This window comes from Ammospiza nelsoni, chromosome 6 (assembly GCF_027579445.1).
Source record: "Ammospiza nelsoni isolate bAmmNel1 chromosome 6, bAmmNel1.pri, whole genome shotgun sequence".
Classification (NCBI taxonomy): domain Eukaryota; kingdom Metazoa; phylum Chordata; class Aves; order Passeriformes; family Passerellidae; genus Ammospiza; species Ammospiza nelsoni.
The window spans coordinates 65102673-65118832 of NC_080638.1; the positions used below are offsets into that span (position 1 = coordinate 65102673).

General features: G+C 57.1%; 1 protein-coding gene across 2 annotated transcripts in view; it reads right to left on the reverse strand.

Annotated features, from left to right (window-relative positions):
- Nucleotides 1-857: 857 nt before the first annotated feature.
- Nucleotides 858-16160, reverse strand: part of LRFN5 (leucine rich repeat and fibronectin type III domain containing 5) — a 40823-nt gene continuing 25520 nt past the window's right edge. The window contains exons 2-4 of one of the 2 annotated variants that reach the window (XM_059474416.1): nt 9030-10437; nt 7350-8053; nt 858-1158 (exon numbers count right to left, since the gene is read on the reverse strand). In XM_059474416.1, the coding sequence (XP_059330399.1) occupies nt 1049-1158; nt 7350-8053; nt 9030-10417 (2202 nt within the window). In that variant the 5' untranslated portion in view covers nt 10418-10437 and the 3' untranslated portion in view covers nt 858-1048. Of the gene's footprint in view, nt 1159-6683; nt 8054-9029; nt 10438-16160 lie in introns of those variants that run through there. The other variant, XM_059474415.1, reaches the window with a different exon arrangement.

The window sequence follows — 16160 nt, forward strand, 5'->3', positions numbered from 1 at the left end:
GGGCACCATGGTGTCCATGTGTGGGCACAGACCCCGGGCACCATGGGGTCCCTCCATGGGTACAGACCCTGGGCACCATGAGGTGCCTGTGTGGGCACAGACCCCGGGCACCATGGGGTCCATGTGTGGGTACCGACCCCAGGCACCATGGAGTGCCTGTATGGGCACAGACCCTGGGCACCATGGGGTGCCTGTGTGGGCACAGACCCTGGGCACCATGAGGTGCCTGTGTGGGCACAGACCCTGGGCACCATGGGGTTCCTGTGGGTACAGACCCCGGGCACCATGGGGTTCCTGTGGGTACAGACCCCGGGCACCATGGGGTCCATGTGTGCGCACCGACCCCGGGCACCATGGGGTGCCTGTGGGCACAGACCCCGGGCACCATGGGGTCCATGTGTGGGCACAGACCCCGGGCACCATGGGGTTCCTATATAGGCACAGACCCCGGGCACCATGGGGTCCCTCCGTGGGCACAGACCCCAGGCACCATGGGGTCCATGTGTGGGCACAAACCCCGGGCACCATGGGGTCCATGTGTGGGCACAAACCCCGGGCACCATGGGGTGCCTGTGTGGGCACAGACCCCGGGCACCATGGGGTCCATGTGTGGGCACAGACCCCAGGCACCATGGGGTCCCTCCATGGGCACAGACTCCGGGCACCATGGGGTTCCTATATAGGCACAGACCCCAGCACCATGGGGTCCGTCTGGATCACCCATCCTGCCAGGCACAACCCCTGGATCAAGCACCATGCCCATGCCGTCGTAGTAAAACATTTATTTGTTCAGGTGATTGAAGCTACCATGTTTACAGCTCGTGAGCTCACCACTGGTGACATGGAACATGACTGGGACCAGCTGCTGCCACCAGATTCTTCGTCGTCATTTTCAGTTATAAAAAACCTGGACACCAGAAAAAACAGGAATTTCAGACTTGGAGTGGCAGATGGGAATCCTGTGAGGGGAAGACAGTTCCTCGAGGCAGCCGGCCTGGGGGGCCTGGGCTGCAGCTTCAAGTAGAGGTTCCGCAGGGAGAGCCAGAGGTCAGTCCTGGGAGAGGCTGAACCGGAGCGACTTCTGCCGAGGAGCAGCATCTGTGGCAGTGTGTTCAGGGAGGGCACTGGGGCTGGTGTCCTGCAGAGGGGCCCCGGCTTCTGCACAGAGAGAACACACACAGTGAGGGCACGGCGAGCAGCAGCACCCGGCACGGTGCCCTGGCCTCTGCACAGAGAGAACACACACAGTGAGGGCACGGCGAGCAGCAGCACCCGGCACGGTGCCCTGGCCTCTGCACAGAGAGAACACACACAGTGAGGGCACGGCGAGCAGCAGCACCCGGCACGGTGCCCTGGCCTCTGCACAGAGAGAACACACACAGTGAGGGCACGGCGAGCAGCAGCACCCGGCACGGTGCCCTGGCCTCTGCACAGAGACACAACACACAGTGAGGGCACAGCGAGCAGCACCTGCCCTGCCATGGCCCAGGTGACACTGATGTGGGACCTCAGCAGGAGCTGCCCTGGGGCCAGCATGGGCACTGCACCCACCAGGAGCTGCCCTGGGGCCAGCATGGGCAGGAAGCAGCAGCAAACCCTGCCCTCAGCCCTGGCACCCCCTGACTTGGTGCCATGTGCCCCGCAGGGGCTGGGCAGCACAGCATGGCAGGGGACAGGGGACTGGGCTAACAGGGGACTGGGTTGAGACTGGGATAACAGGAGGCTGGGATAAGAGGAGACAGGGCTAACAGGAGACAGGGATAATGTCCCAATGTCCCCACCCACACCTCTGCCACAAGTTGTGTCACCATCAGGGAGTGCAGCACAGCACTGCTGCTGCTTCTGCTTCAGGGAAAATCCCACAAGACAACACCCAGAACGCCCAGCAGAACCAGCAAAGCTCATTGTTCCAGAACCAGAGAGTTCTCCACTTTCTAGATTTGCTGCTGCCCTTGCACAGGCCAAGCCTTTGCCCAGGGCAGGGTCCCCAGCTCTGCACACTGCCAGGGGGTCACACAGAGCTGGGGACACCAGGGCAGAGCAAAGGGGGACACAGACACAGCACCCACCTTCCTGAGGTCACTGCAACCAGGGTGTGCCACGTGCCACTGTGCTGCCCAGAGCACATGGACAGCCCATGGGACAGCTGTGCCACCTCCTGGCACCCAGCACAGTCCCACTTACCTGGGGGATGGCAGGTGTGCCACTGCCATGTGCCAACACCAACCAGGCACCACCCAAACTCCTCTGTGGGTGTTGTGGGTCACAGCCCCTGTAGGGGACACAGTATGGGTAATGCAGAAAGTGATCTTATCTCCTCTGTGGGTGCTGTGGGTCACAGCCCCTGTAGGGGACACAGTATTGGGTAAATGAAGGTAATGTAGAATGCAATCTTATCCCCCAACGAGCTGCAGCTGGACCCTATTACTAAGTATTGGGAGCAGGCTGGATGATAACAAGCAGCACCTGTAGCCAATAAGAACAGTATTATAAAAGACTGGATTGGTGGGATCTGGAGTCAGAGGGTTGCTGCAAGGACCAGGAACAGTCAGTGCTCAGAGTTTGCCTGTAACAAACATTGAGGAGGTATGAGACTCTGAGGATATGGAACCCTTGCACTACAATGATAATAGAACTCTTGATGTATAAGACACCATATAATGATGATAGAACTGTTGTGATGCATAAGACAACAAGCCCCCACAGCACAGACTGGCCCCAGGCCAGGCGGGGTCCCTGTGTGCCCATGAGGGGCTGGGCTCCAGCCTGGCTGGATTTCCTCATTCCCAGGGCAATTTCCCTGCAGAGGAGGTGGCACAGCTTGCACACAGCACCAGAGCAGCAGCCTGGCACTGCAGGAGCAAAACCAGCCTGCACCAAGGCAGGCACAGCAGCCTGGGCTCAGCCCTCACCTTCCTGACCCAGACCCTGCTGAAGTGCAGCTCTGCAGCCACCTGGGGTGACACAGCAATCCAGCACAGCGGGGTCGGGCAGCCCAGGCTGTGCCCCAGGCCCGGCACACAGCCAGGACACATTTGCAAAGTGCAAACAGCAGAACCACGTTATTGGTGAGCAGGATCCTAAGGACTGGCCAGTTTGGTGCTGTTAAACCAGAACTCTGACCAACATTAGCATCACTGCCAGGAGAAGGCACTGTGCAACTGGGGTCGGCTGCTGGTGCAGCTTTTTGGCAGTGATGGTGCCCCTGAGGGGCAGCAGCAGCTTTTTGGCAGTGATGGTGCCCCTGAGGGGCAGCAGCACCAGGAGCAGGGAGGTGAACATTCCTCAGTGACCACAGGGCTGACAGACAGCTGTGCCCACGTGTGAGTGGCACTGCTCAGGCTCCAGTGCCCCAAAGCCCCAGCGTGGCTCAGGCTCTGCCCTTATGGCTGATGGGCAGAGAGGTGACCGTGGTGCCGGTGCAGCCTTTATTCCTGGTTTGAAGCCACTCCCAAGGCAGCAGCGTGCCCCTCTCTGTGCTGGTGCCCACCGTGGCTTCGGGCACGCTCTGCCATGGCACAAGGGCCCTCCTGCCCTTCTTGGAGGGCACACACAGCTGCTCAGGCCTGCCCACGGACCACAGCTCCGTGCCACTCTGCTGGTCTGCGGCACTCCCAGAGCAATGCCAGCAGGGCTGTCATGGTCCCAGCAGGCAGGAGCACCCTGTGCTGGTCTGGGGCACTCCCAGAGCCCAGCCCAGCACAGCCCCAGCAGGGCCATTCTGCAGAGAGGGCCTGGGCACACGCTGTGCTCCAGCCACTGCAGACAGAGCTCAGAACTTCCTGCAGCAGTTCCTCCTCCACCAGGGCCTGTGAACAGAGACCCTGTCATGGCTAAAATCCCGATAATCCATGGCTGAGCAGCAGCACACAGAGCCCAGCCGGGCAGGCCATGGCCCAGGGCAGGGAGGCTCCCTGGGCTCAGCCCCTGCACAGCCCTCCATGGCTGAGGTGATGCTGGGCCACAGCACATCACCCATCCCATCACCTGTGCTGAGCAGTTATTGCAGCCTGGGGGAAATAACCTGGAGTTATTCTGACCCAGGGGCATCTCAGCACTTTCTGTCTCACAGTTGGCAACATATGGTTTTTGCAGAACAGAAAGGACAGAGAATTCCCTCCTCCATGGGGCTTCCCACACTTCGAATTGAGCCTGAATAAACCCAGCGTCCTACTGCACAGTTATTCCAGTGGGAACAGCTGATTCCATGCCCAGGGCACTCCCAAGGGATGAATGTCCTGTCAGCCAGGAGAGAAGCTGGCATGGGAGGAGCCCCTGGCTGCCCAGATCCCCTTTCCTGCATGCCAGCAGAAAGGAACCAAACACAGGGCCATGAGGTCCCTGCACACAGAGGCACCGTGGACAGAACATCAGCTGCAGTGCTTAGAAAACTATTCCTCTGAGTGAAAAATTACAAATATATAAAAATAAACCTCCTTAAACCACAAGACACCATTAGTATTTTAGCACTTTGACAAAACATCACACAGATTTAGGTCCAGTTTTAGACAACATAGAAAAGCATTTTCATTGGGTGTTTTTAAAATGCATGATCAAACCCAGCCACTCCACAGCAAACCTGTGACACCCTCCTGTACCCCAGAATGAGGATAAGGTGCCTCTGCCAGCACAGCCCCTCACTGGGGCTCAGACCTTCATGTTTGACCCACACTGGGCAAAGCCCTTGGCATCAGAGTGCCAGGCCCTGGACAGGCACCCCTGTCACCCACAGCATGTTATTTAATAGCTCCCTTCTGTTCATGCACTGCTGATGGGCTGCCAGCGCAACCCAAAGAGGGATTTATTGCATTTTTTTAAACTTTTCCAGCAGGAAGCAGGGTTTCTCATTTTGAGGCTTTGTTTCCTATTTGGTCTCTACATTTCCTGAGGGAAGCAAAAAGGGTTCCTAAAAAAGAAGCAGCCTCTTCCTTTTAGGTCCTTTACACCACCCTCATTGACTTTGTCCTTCCGTGACAGGCAATAGAATCACCCAGAGCAGCCCACTGCAGAGCCCCAGGGACACAGACGGGTGCCAGGGGCTGTGCCCCACTGTGACACGTGCTCGCAAAGTGCCCTGGGGCTGGCTGCAGCCAGGCTGGCCTCAGGCACCTGCCTGAGTTACTGTGCCCCAAGAACAAGCACAGGGTATTAAATTTAATTGTTCTCTCTCTTTTATGGCCACAAAGCCCATCATGAACCTGTTATTTGGCATCTGAGAATGCACAGTACTCAGATATTCAGAGTTAAGCTGTCTCTAATTTGAATATGATGACCATGTGAGTTTAATTAATATTAACTGCATGCTTCCCTTTACAGTGAGCAGAGCAGCTGCCATCCATACAACGAAATCTGCACCTGCTGTCCCCTGCTGCTGTGGGTTCTGTCCCTGCAGAGTGGCCCAGAAGCACTCCATGCCACAGGCACAGCAATTAGGAACAGCTCAAAGGTGAGACCACCATCTTTGCGGCCTCAATGCACTCAGGGACTGAGGAGAACCGGACCAAACCATAAAGTTCTGAGGAAATATGGCTCAGGAGTCTAGGACAGCAGGAGATGGCCATCATCACCCAACCAGCTGAGGTGCTGAATGGCCACAACCCTGCTGGCTGCAGCCCTGCCTGCCCACTGCCTGCCCACCTGCCTAGACACCTGCCTGCTCATCTGATTGCCTACCTGCCAACATGCCTGCCCACCTGCCGGATACCTGCCCACCTGCCTGCCCACCTGCCTGCCCACCTGCCTGCCCAGCTGCCCACCTGATTGTCCACCTGCCGGCCCACCTGATTGCCCATCTGCCCGCCTGCCTGCCCACCCGCCTGCCCACTTGCCTGCCCACCTGCCTGCCCACCTGATTGTCCACCTGCCTGCCCACCTGATTGCCCATCTGCCTGCCTGCATGCCCACCTGCCTGCCCACCTGCTAGCCCTGCCCACCTGCCTGACCACCTGTTTGCCCATCTGCCCACCTGCCTGCCCACCTGCCTGCCCACCTGCTCACCTGATTGACCACCTACCTGGTGACCTGCCTGCCCACCTGTCTGCCCACTGCTTGCCCACCTGCCTGCCCACCTGATTGCCCACCTGCCCACTGCCTGCTCACCTGCCTGCACACCTGCCTGCCCACCTGCCTGCTCACCTGCCCACCTGTCTGCCCACCTGCTCACCTGCCTTCCCACCTTCCCACCTGCCCACCTCTCTACCCACCTGCTTGCCCACCTGCCTGCCCGCCTGCTGTCCCTGCTCACAGCCCTGCTCAGCTGTGCCAGCACCCCGAGGTGCCCCAGCCCCGCTCCCTGCCCAGGGCTGCAGGACAGGGCACTGCCTGCACCAGGTCTGGGTGCGGGATCCCAGCTCGGGCTGTGGGATCCCAGCTCAGGCACCTCTCGGGGAGAGCCACTGCAGGCTCCCAGTGCTCCCCAGCCCAGCCCCAGCCAGCCAGAGCCAGCACAGGGGAATGGCCCCGTGCCCTGGTGCCTCCTGGTGCTCCTGGTGCCCCGTGGCAGGAGCTCTGCAGCAGCACCGAGGCCCAGCCCGGCAGGGCAGTAACCCGAGGCTGGCTGGCGTACCGAGTGAATATTTTATTTTACACAACATAACAACACAGCGTTGTTGCTCCTGTACAGCATCTGCCTAAAAACAAAGGCAACACCATTGTCACGGAAAAGAAATGTACAGTCTGACCGGTTTAAAAAATATCATTTTACTGATTGATCCAGAAGTGGTTATTTGTTAGCTTGGAGGAAATTGCATTTCCTTTATAAAAGGCTTTTTCTGTGAAAACTCTCTCTTTTGTTTTCTGCTACCGCAGAACCAGGAAGCCAGTCCTAGAGCAGGGAAGGCACTGGTGCTGTTTCGTGCTTTTTTTCGCCCCTTAATCTTTTTTTCCTTTTTTTTTTTTTTTTAATCTCTGAATGTTGCCTTCGGTTTTGATATTAAATAAAACCAAACGAAAACTAAATAAACCCCCGTGTGCACTGGGTGGCTTATACAGAACCCCGCATGAACAAGCCATTAATCAGCGAGACAGCAGTGGACATCCAAATCCAATTCCCTGGGAAAGGGAGTTTCACACAACGTTTGGTGGTTTTAGTTAAAACAAAACTTAAAAAAAAAAAAAAAAAGAAAAAAGAAAAAAAAAAGCAGGTCACACAGTGCTTTCCAATATCCACTCAGAACTGGAGAAAGGTGCCGTTCCGCCCTGGGCGCAGTCTGCCTGCAGCAGCATCCCGTTCATGGACATGCTGCGCTTGGAGCGCAGGCCGGCGGGGCCGCGGGGCTCCAGCAGCTCTCCGCCCAGCGAGCGCCGCCGCTTGGCGCGGCTGGCCTCGGCCGGCAGCGTCAGGAACTTACTTGGCTTGGATTGTGCTCTTTTGTACGTGGGGGCCGCCTCGGGGCCGCGCCCGGCCAGCGCCAGGGCCGTGGAGTTGTTCCTGTTGGAGTTCTGGGGCTCGGCGCCGCCGCCCGCCTCGCCCTGCGCCTCGCTGCCGGCCTTGGGCCCCGACTTGCGCTTCTGCTTCTGCGGCAGGGGAGAGCTGGAAGTCCAGGCGGGAGGCAAAGCCGAGGTAGTGGTGGCCGAGTCCTGGCCGGAGCCGGCGTCCGGCGACTGCGCGGCGCCGTCGGCCGCGGCTTTGCAGCACTGGACGCCCTCCTCGTGCCCGAGAGCCTGCTTGGACATGGACTGCGACAGCGCTCCGCCGCAGCCCTGGATCTGAGCCCCGTTGGTCTGCGAGTACACGTTGCTGACCTTGGTGGCCTTCTGCTGCCCGTTGTTGTTACACACCTTGTAGCGGATCATGAGGATGATGATGAACACGAGCACAGACGCCACAATGATCCCACCGATGATGATGATCATGGTCCCGCCCAGGAACTGGGACTGCATGAAGTGGCAGCGCACGTAATCCTGCTCGGTGGTGAACTGCGTGCAGCCCACCACCCTGGTGGCCGTCAGCGAGGTGATCCCGTCGTCGTAGATGGCCAGCACACACAGGTCGTACATCGTCCCCGCGGCCAGGTTGTTCACCAGAAAGGTTTTGCTCGTGGGAGGTATCATTCTGGGGGATAAGGAAACCAGTGTGAATGAACCTGCGGACAGAGCGGTGTCTTCCCACACTGCGGGGCAGCCCAGGCCGTGCTGGGCACCACCACGGCTTGTCCACTGTCCCCGTGGGGCTCATCTCCATCCCCAGCAGCTCCTGCCCGGCCTTCCATGTAGCAGCAGTCACTGCCAAGGCCCCTGGCACGGCTCAGCATGGCACAGCCCCCCATTAGAACCACCACACCAAAAACATGGAATCCCAGGATCACAGAATGGCCTGGGTTGGAAGCAACATGTAAAGACCATCTAGTTCACCCTCCTGTCATGGGCAGGAACACCTTCCACCAGACAAGGCAGCTCCAAGCCCTGTCCAGCCTGGCCTTGGACACTTCCGTGGATGAGGTACCCATAACTTCTCTGAAGCTGTGCCAGGATCTCACTGTCCTCATAGGGAAGAATTTTTTTCAGTTACCTGATCTACATCTACCCTCTTTCCGTTTAAAGCCAGCACCCCTTGTCCTAGTAATGGATAAAGAAATGCACAGAAGAAATGACCGAGCAAAGCCAGTGCTGAAGGGTGCAACAGCTATACCTGGCAGCACAGAGCCCCCCTGCACTTCCCCAGCACGGGCATCACCAGAAAGTGCTGTGAGGAACATGCTCACACTGTCTTTCCTGTGCTTCCACAAAGCTGAGCACATTAGGCACCATTTAATCCATCTACCTTCACAACCTTTCTCAGATCAGTTCAGAGGATTAGAAGTCCACTTGGATTACCTAAAAATAACACTGTTCTAGGTAATTTTCCCGTTTGTGAGTAGAAATGGCATGAGTCCTCCCTGAGGCTCCCACCACGAGCTGCTGGGGCTGGGCTGTGCTCAGCTGGCACGGCATGGCGCAGGAACTGCGGCACAGGGGTGCCCGGGTCAGGGCCACACGGCAGCACCACACACCCAGCACGGTCCCACCCAGGCAGGCTGGGGCTGCCTTACCTGTAAACAAGGGAGTCATCGTAAGTACCATTGTACTGGATTTGGAACATACGGATCCCAGGTATATTCCTCTGGAAATTGAATTTCAGCAGAGCCGTGGAGGACGTCGCTTCCGCGACAACCACCTTCTTATCCTGGCTGACTTTAGTATCCCCGTTGCTACTGCTGGCGTTGGAGCCCGACTTGGTGGATGTGGAGATATCCGAGGAGCCCGGGTCAGGCTCGTGGATGTGGTTTGTGCTGTTGAGCAGGTGGGGCAGTTTGATGATGTGCAGGTCCACGGTCTGCGTGGCCTCCCCCGCGGGGTTGGAGGCGATGCAGGTGAAGGAGCCCGTGTCCTTCACCGTGGTGATGAGGATGTCGAGCGTGCCGTTGTCGTACACCGTGGACCTGGTGGCGTTGGAGATCAGCTTGCCCTCGGGCGAGATCCAGTGGATGGCCGGCTCGGGGTCGCCGCGGGCCTTGCAGCGCAGGGCCGCGCGCTGCCCCTCCAGCACGCGCAGCTCGTGCGTGTGCCGCGTGATGAGCGGCGGCTCGCACAGGAACTCCTCCTCGGGGATGGACCAGAAGTACCGGCCCGACAGCAGCGTAGGGGAGGCACAGGTCTCCAGGTCGTCCTCCCTGGAAAGGCGCCTCAGCCACAAGAGCTCACAGTTGCAATGCAAGGGGTTCCCACCAAAGCTCAGCGCGAACGTCGAGGGGCTGATAATTCCTGAGGTTGCCAGCACCTGAGCGCGCTGGAAGAGCGGGTCAGGCGGCAGCTTCTGCAGTTTGTTGGACGTGACGTCCAGCCTGGTCATCTTGTGCAGGTGGGAGAAGGTCCCCTTAGGAATATGGTCAATCATGTTGTGGTCAAGACTGAGAGTGTGCAAACTGACCATTTTCTCCACGGCATCCCAAGGGATGGTTTCCAGATTGTTGTAAGACAAATCCAATTCCTCGAGAGCTAAAACATCGTCAAAAGCTGTGGAAGAAATTAAAGTCAGCTGGTTGTTGTTCAGTATCAAGTGGTGGAGATTGGAGAGCCCACTGAACATGTCGTTAGTGATCTTAGTCAATCGGTTGCTGTTCAAATGCAGAGCCCGCAAATTGCGCAGGTCGGCAAACGCGTGAGGTGTGATAAAACTGATTGTATTCCGGGATAGCGTCAGGTCCACCAGGCTGGTCATGTTGGCAAAGTCTTTCCTTTTAATGTTTGTAACAAAGTTGTCTGCCAGCCGCAGCTCCACGGTCCTCCTGTCAATGTTGGGAGGAACAAACAAGAGCCCTTTCTTGGCACACAGGGTGGCGAGGTTGGGAGACAAGATCTGACAGACGCAGCGCTTGGGGCAGATCTGAGCTCGCACCGCTATGCCAATGAACAGCAGAAACAAAAGCAGTTTTTCCATTGTAGAACAGATTCAAGAGCCTGCAAGGGAGAGCACACAGCAGTTAGTCTCTGTGAGTTAAGACAGGCATAACAAAAGAGCCAAGACAGACAGTCTGAGGTTGAACCATGGAACTGAAGTTCAGGTGGCAACGAGCTACCCTCCCTGTGTTACCTGGTCCTTCTCCATCCCCCCATCCCGACACAGGAGTGCCTGCCAGGAGTGCAGCTGAGAGTCAGGGATGTTTGCAGCTCCATGGGTACACACTGACACTCATACAAATGACAAAGCCACTGGGAAGCTGCCCCTCAAGCCCCTCCTGCTCGAGCCCATCCTGCTGCCCAGCACAGCTCCACATCCCAGCAGAGCCCCTGCCCTCCCAGGCTGCTGGCCATAGTGACAAATGTCCAGGTACACAAAATGAGGAGTGGCTCATGTGTGCTTCCCTTGCCAAGCTGAAACTCTCAGCGGCCTTGAAATCGCAGCAGCTCAATGGGTTTACAGCCATCTCCACTGAACATTTAAGCTCTTAATGCTATTTTCAGAATAAACTCAGAAGGAGCTGATTTTATGTCATTCAAACCCCAAAAATGCAAATAAAACAAAATGAAACAAAAAAACCCACCCAAAAAACAAAACAAAACAAAACAAAAAACCAAGAAAAGCCCCCACAACAGAGATCTAAATAAAAACGGATCTTGGGCTAATTTTAGCTGATCACAGCTTTCCGGCTCCCCCTGGAAAGCCCAGCGGTTCAATCAGCTTTATTGCTCACACTGCCAGCCCTGCTCCTCGTGGTGAGTGGGAGCAGGGCTGCCAGCAGCAGTGCCCAGGCAGCCCAGCGAGGTCACCCAGCAGAGACTGTGCCAAGGGCTCCCAGCGTGGGCGGGAGGCTGGGGATGGGAGGCTAGGGCAGGTGAACAGGTGGGAGGCTCAGGGTGCCCCTCCCTGGGGCAGGTGGGAGGCTCAGGGTGCCCCTCCCTGGGGCAGGTGGGAGGCTCAGGGTGCCCCTCCCTGGAGCAGGAACAGGTGGGAGGCTCAGGGTGCCCCTCCCTGGCACAGGTGGGAGGCTCAGGGTGCTCCTCCCTGGCACAGGTGGGAGGCTCAGGGTGCCCCTCCCTGGCACAGGTGGGAGGCTCAGGGTGCCCCTCCCTGGCACAGGTGGGAGGCTCAGGGTGCTCCTCCCTGGGACAGGTGGGAGGCTCAGGGTGCTCCTCCCTGGAACAGCAGGAGCAGGGTCCCTGGAGAAGCACCCAGCACGTGTCTGAGGGAATTGTGCAATGGCTTCAGGCTCAGAGGGGCTCCACGCTGAGACTGAAGCACTCAGCTCCCTTTGGGACTGGCACAGTTATACGTGCTCAGATCAGATTACTCAGACCCATTACCACCCCAGAGATGCATTAATGAAGCTCAGCTGAAATGCAGTTTCACAGCTAGCCAGAACCAGAGCTCCTGCATCGTCATTGATATTTAAAGACATTTAACGTCAGAACAACAACAATTGCTCCTGTTATCCAGCCCATCCTTAAACCACACCAAATCTGTGGTGCCGTGCAAGCAGAGGCAACAAAATGATTAGTGAAAATGCCAGCCCTAAACCTGCTTTGCAGCACAATCAATGTACTTTTTCCTGATACTTCTGGGGACTGCAAGTATTCAGGACTACTCCAGCTTTTGAGTTCCCACTGGAGAAACCAAAGCCTGCTGCTGTGGGCCAAAGCAGGGTGTGCTGCCATGGGCAGTGCTTGGAGCTGCTCCCAAACCACCATAACCAGCACCATTCTCACTGCCATGACCTGCAGCAGAAAGCAAAGTGCCATGCAGCATTCTGTTATGCTCTGTGCACTCATTTCATGACAGCACTGCAAATCAGAGTGGCCCTGCAGGTGACAAGGACCTGGAGGAGAATGGCAATGCCAAGCAGTGAAGGACACTGCCTGCTGCAGCCCCCAGACCCACTGGTGTCACCCACCAGCCACCTCCCAGCCCAGCAGCTGCATTCATGGCCAGGGACTGTCACCTGTCCTTTCCAGGTGGCCTCTGCTCCTTTTATGCACATCTGGTAGGGACTGGATGGGAATGGGAACGGGCTCAGCAGCTCAGGGCACCTGCACACAGCCATGGGGTGCATGGACTGCCTTGCCTGGGGACCCCACACTCATTAAATTGGGTAACCTAAGGCTGCCAGTTTAGGTTCATGGCCATGAATAAACTCATGTGCCTGGATTCAGCCAAGTCCATTGCTACAGCCACCCAGGACTAACACAGGCCTGAACCCAAATCTGCAAGTTCATGAGTTTGGAAATACCATTGCAAGATGAAATGACTTAAACAGCAGCTGGGATGACAAGGTTCCCACAAAGTTACCTAGCAGCAGAGGTGGGTTTTTGGATGTTAAGAGTTTTGGATGTCGTCTGTGCCAATATCCTGAGGCTAAATAGCCAGGGCTGGATGCAAGGCCATCAGTGAACATCAGGCTCAAACGGCTGCAGTAAATGGGGCAAGAGCAGGCCCCTGGCAAGGCCAGTCCCCAGCACTGTGCCCCACGCCCTGGGCTTAGGGACAGTCCTGGCCTGTGACCCTCCCAGTGACCTGGGCAGGGAGGCGAGTGCACCCCACACACACCTGCAATGACACTGAACAGGAGGAGGGACTGAGCCCTCAGAGCCTGGGGTGCTGATGGAGAGGGGCTGGTGATCAGAGCTGAGCACCCCCAGCCCTGACTGACACGAGGACCAGTGAGGATTTGGCACCTGGATGCCCCAAGCGATGGAAACAGCAAAGGCACACCTGGATCTGCATGTGGCAGCTGGTGGCCCAGGCTGTGCAGGGATGGGGACAGCCCATCCTCCCCATGGGCATCATCCCTGGCTGCAGGGAAACATTTCACCTCCTTGCTGAGAAAACACAGAGCAATTCCTCCCAGAGTGCTCAGTGCCCCACCAGAGACATTCACCAAAATCCACAGCTGCTGAAAGTCAGCCTGCACAGGTGTCCCCTCCTCTCCCAGCACACCTTATCCCCCACACAGATAATTTTATAGAGATAGCAGTGCTGACATGGCTGAGAGGTCATTGCAGAAAACACCTTTTGGACTAATGAAAGCAATGTGTGATTCCCATTACTTGCTGGGAAGATAACAAAACAGAAAGGAAACTGCCTTCATACATAAAACAAATGCCAGCTTCCTGGGAAGGTGGGCACTGCTCAGGACAAGGGTAGCAAGCTCTTTATGTGACATTTGTGATTCACAAAAAAAGCCTCTCACACATACTGCTCTTTGCATCCATCCTGTTGCTACATTTGATCACTTTGAGTTATTCATGTCTGCAAAACCTAAGCTGGAGTTGCTGTGGGCTGCGTGGTCACACAGGGTGGGAACTGTGTCTCCAAATAGAGAAACCTGTGAGCCCCAGCACACTGTGGGAGCTGGGAGCCCCCCTGTTCTCCCATCAGCTGCAGGGGACAGACTGGAGTCCCCAGGCTCTGCTCCTGTCTCTGAGCAGAGGAAGATGAGGAAGACTTTTCCTCCCCCATTTCTCAGGTGTGGAGCAGGCCTGACAGTGTTGGGCAGGGCCAGGGCTCATGGAGGCAGGGACCCCTCCAGCCCTGCCACCCCTGCCCTCCTTCCCCTGGCCACTCTGAGGTGAGATGTCCCCTCACAGTGGGTGACACTCCCATGGTCCTTCCCCTGCCAGGTGTGTTCCACAGGTCTTCTGGCCTTCACATCACCCACAGCCCAGCCCTGGAACACAGAGCCCCATTCCAGCCCATCTATGGAACACAGACTTCCATTCCAGCCCAGATCTAGAACACAGACCCCCATTCCAGCCCAGCCCATCCGAGCTCTGGAACACACAGCTCCATTCCATTCCATTCCATTCCATTCCATTCCATTCCATTCCATTCCAGCCCATCCATGGAACACACACCTCCATTCCCGCCCAGCCCAGCTCTGGAGTACAGACCTCCATCCCATCCCATCCCATCCCATCCCATCCCATCCCATCCCATCCCATCCCATCCCATCCCATCCCATCCCATCCCATCCCAGCTCCCTCCCCAGGGATGCCAGGCTCATGCCAGCCCCAGCCCTGGCAGCTGCAGAACAGCCATCCCTGCACAGAGGAGGCTCCCTGAGCTGGCCTGGGACCGAGCCCACGCACGGGCAGGGTGCAGGGACAGCTGGGGCACTCTCCAGCTCCAGCGCCACACAGGGCTCTGTGACACCCACTAGAGGATCTCCAGCACTTCCAGAGGAGCCACCTGCTCCTGGTGACACCCCAACAGCCCCTGGTGCACCCTGGGCACACACAGACCCAGCGGCCAGCATTCCTCAGGGCAGACTGCCACCACAGAGCTGTGGCAGGTGCTGGGAATGGCAGAGTGAGCCCAGCCCGGTGGGCACAGCTGCTCTGAGCCCCCAGCAGCACTGCCAGGGCCAGCAGTGGGCACAGACTGGCACCCAGTCAGCTGCAGGCTGTGGGGACGGCTGCCCACCTGTTCCAGCAGCACACAGAGGCCAGGGAAAGTGCTAATGAACTCAAAATCCCTGCCTGGAATGGATCCAAGGAACCCAGGACTGAAATGCCACATAACGTGATGGCTCCTTGTGCCCAGCATGCTGCATGCTGGGGCTTTGCCTCCTCCTCTTTGGGACACAAAGTGCAGCATCTGCCAGTGCTCCAAAGGGTCGTTTACACACCGTGGATCACACAACACATGGGAGCAGAGGAATCCCTAGAACAGCCATTAATTAACAAACAACATCCAGTTCCTGTTTGCATGGCCAGCATGGCAGGGATGCCCAGCGGGCACACCGGGGGCTGCTGGAGCAGCTGCCAGCTCAGGGCCTGCCTCAGACATCACCTGGCACTGCTGAGGCCATCACAGAGCTCCTGGCTGCCCTTCCAGGAGGATGGGTGGGAAGGAATCCACCCAGGGCTCTCAAAGTCTCTGCAAATTCAGTGTCGTGATGGAGGAAAAAATAGTCTGGGAGCTGATGATGTTCATCTGCTGGGGATGGAGGAAGGGAAATCTCAGCCCAGCCACCACAAGCACCCCACAGCCATGCCAGAATATGTGAAAGGAGATTCTGGGATCTGGGGCACTCCAGCTGCTGGGAACAGTGAAGTGGAGAACAAGGAGCTTCAGTTTCACCAAGGTCAGTGGTTTGCAAACAGGTCGGGGGTTTTGCTGAATTGAAAACAAAGTACCCGAGAAAAAACCATTTGAATCAAAGACACCCACCCGGAGGTTTGGTCTGGGGCTGTGCCAGCACCCCAGTGCTGAGCTGGCCAGGAGCACCAGGCAGGAGCACCAGGCAGGAGCACCAGGCAGCTCCACAATGCCACCACGTCTGACCCTTGCTATAGGACTGGAGAGGTGAATGCCCACGGGGAGCCACGAGACTGGGAAATCCTGAACCCTGGTCCCAGTTAGAGGGCTCCAAACAGCCACAAAGCCCCAGAGCCCAGGGGAGCGCAGAAGCAGGAGCAAGGGGCCCAAAGTGAGGGCCAGGGGCAGCGCTGCCAGCTCACACATCTCCTGACATCACGGATGCTCCTTCCTCAAAGGCTCCATTTCTGGGTTTGTGCTGGCTTTCCCCTGTCCTCTACACAACAAACAGCTCCAGCATTGCCCTTGCAACACAGCTTAAAAACATGCCCATAAAGTTCAGAAATCGAGGAGAAAAATAGAATATCCTTTTTAAAGCACTTTATTTTAGAATTGCTCCATATTGTCTGCAGCAGACAGCAGTAAC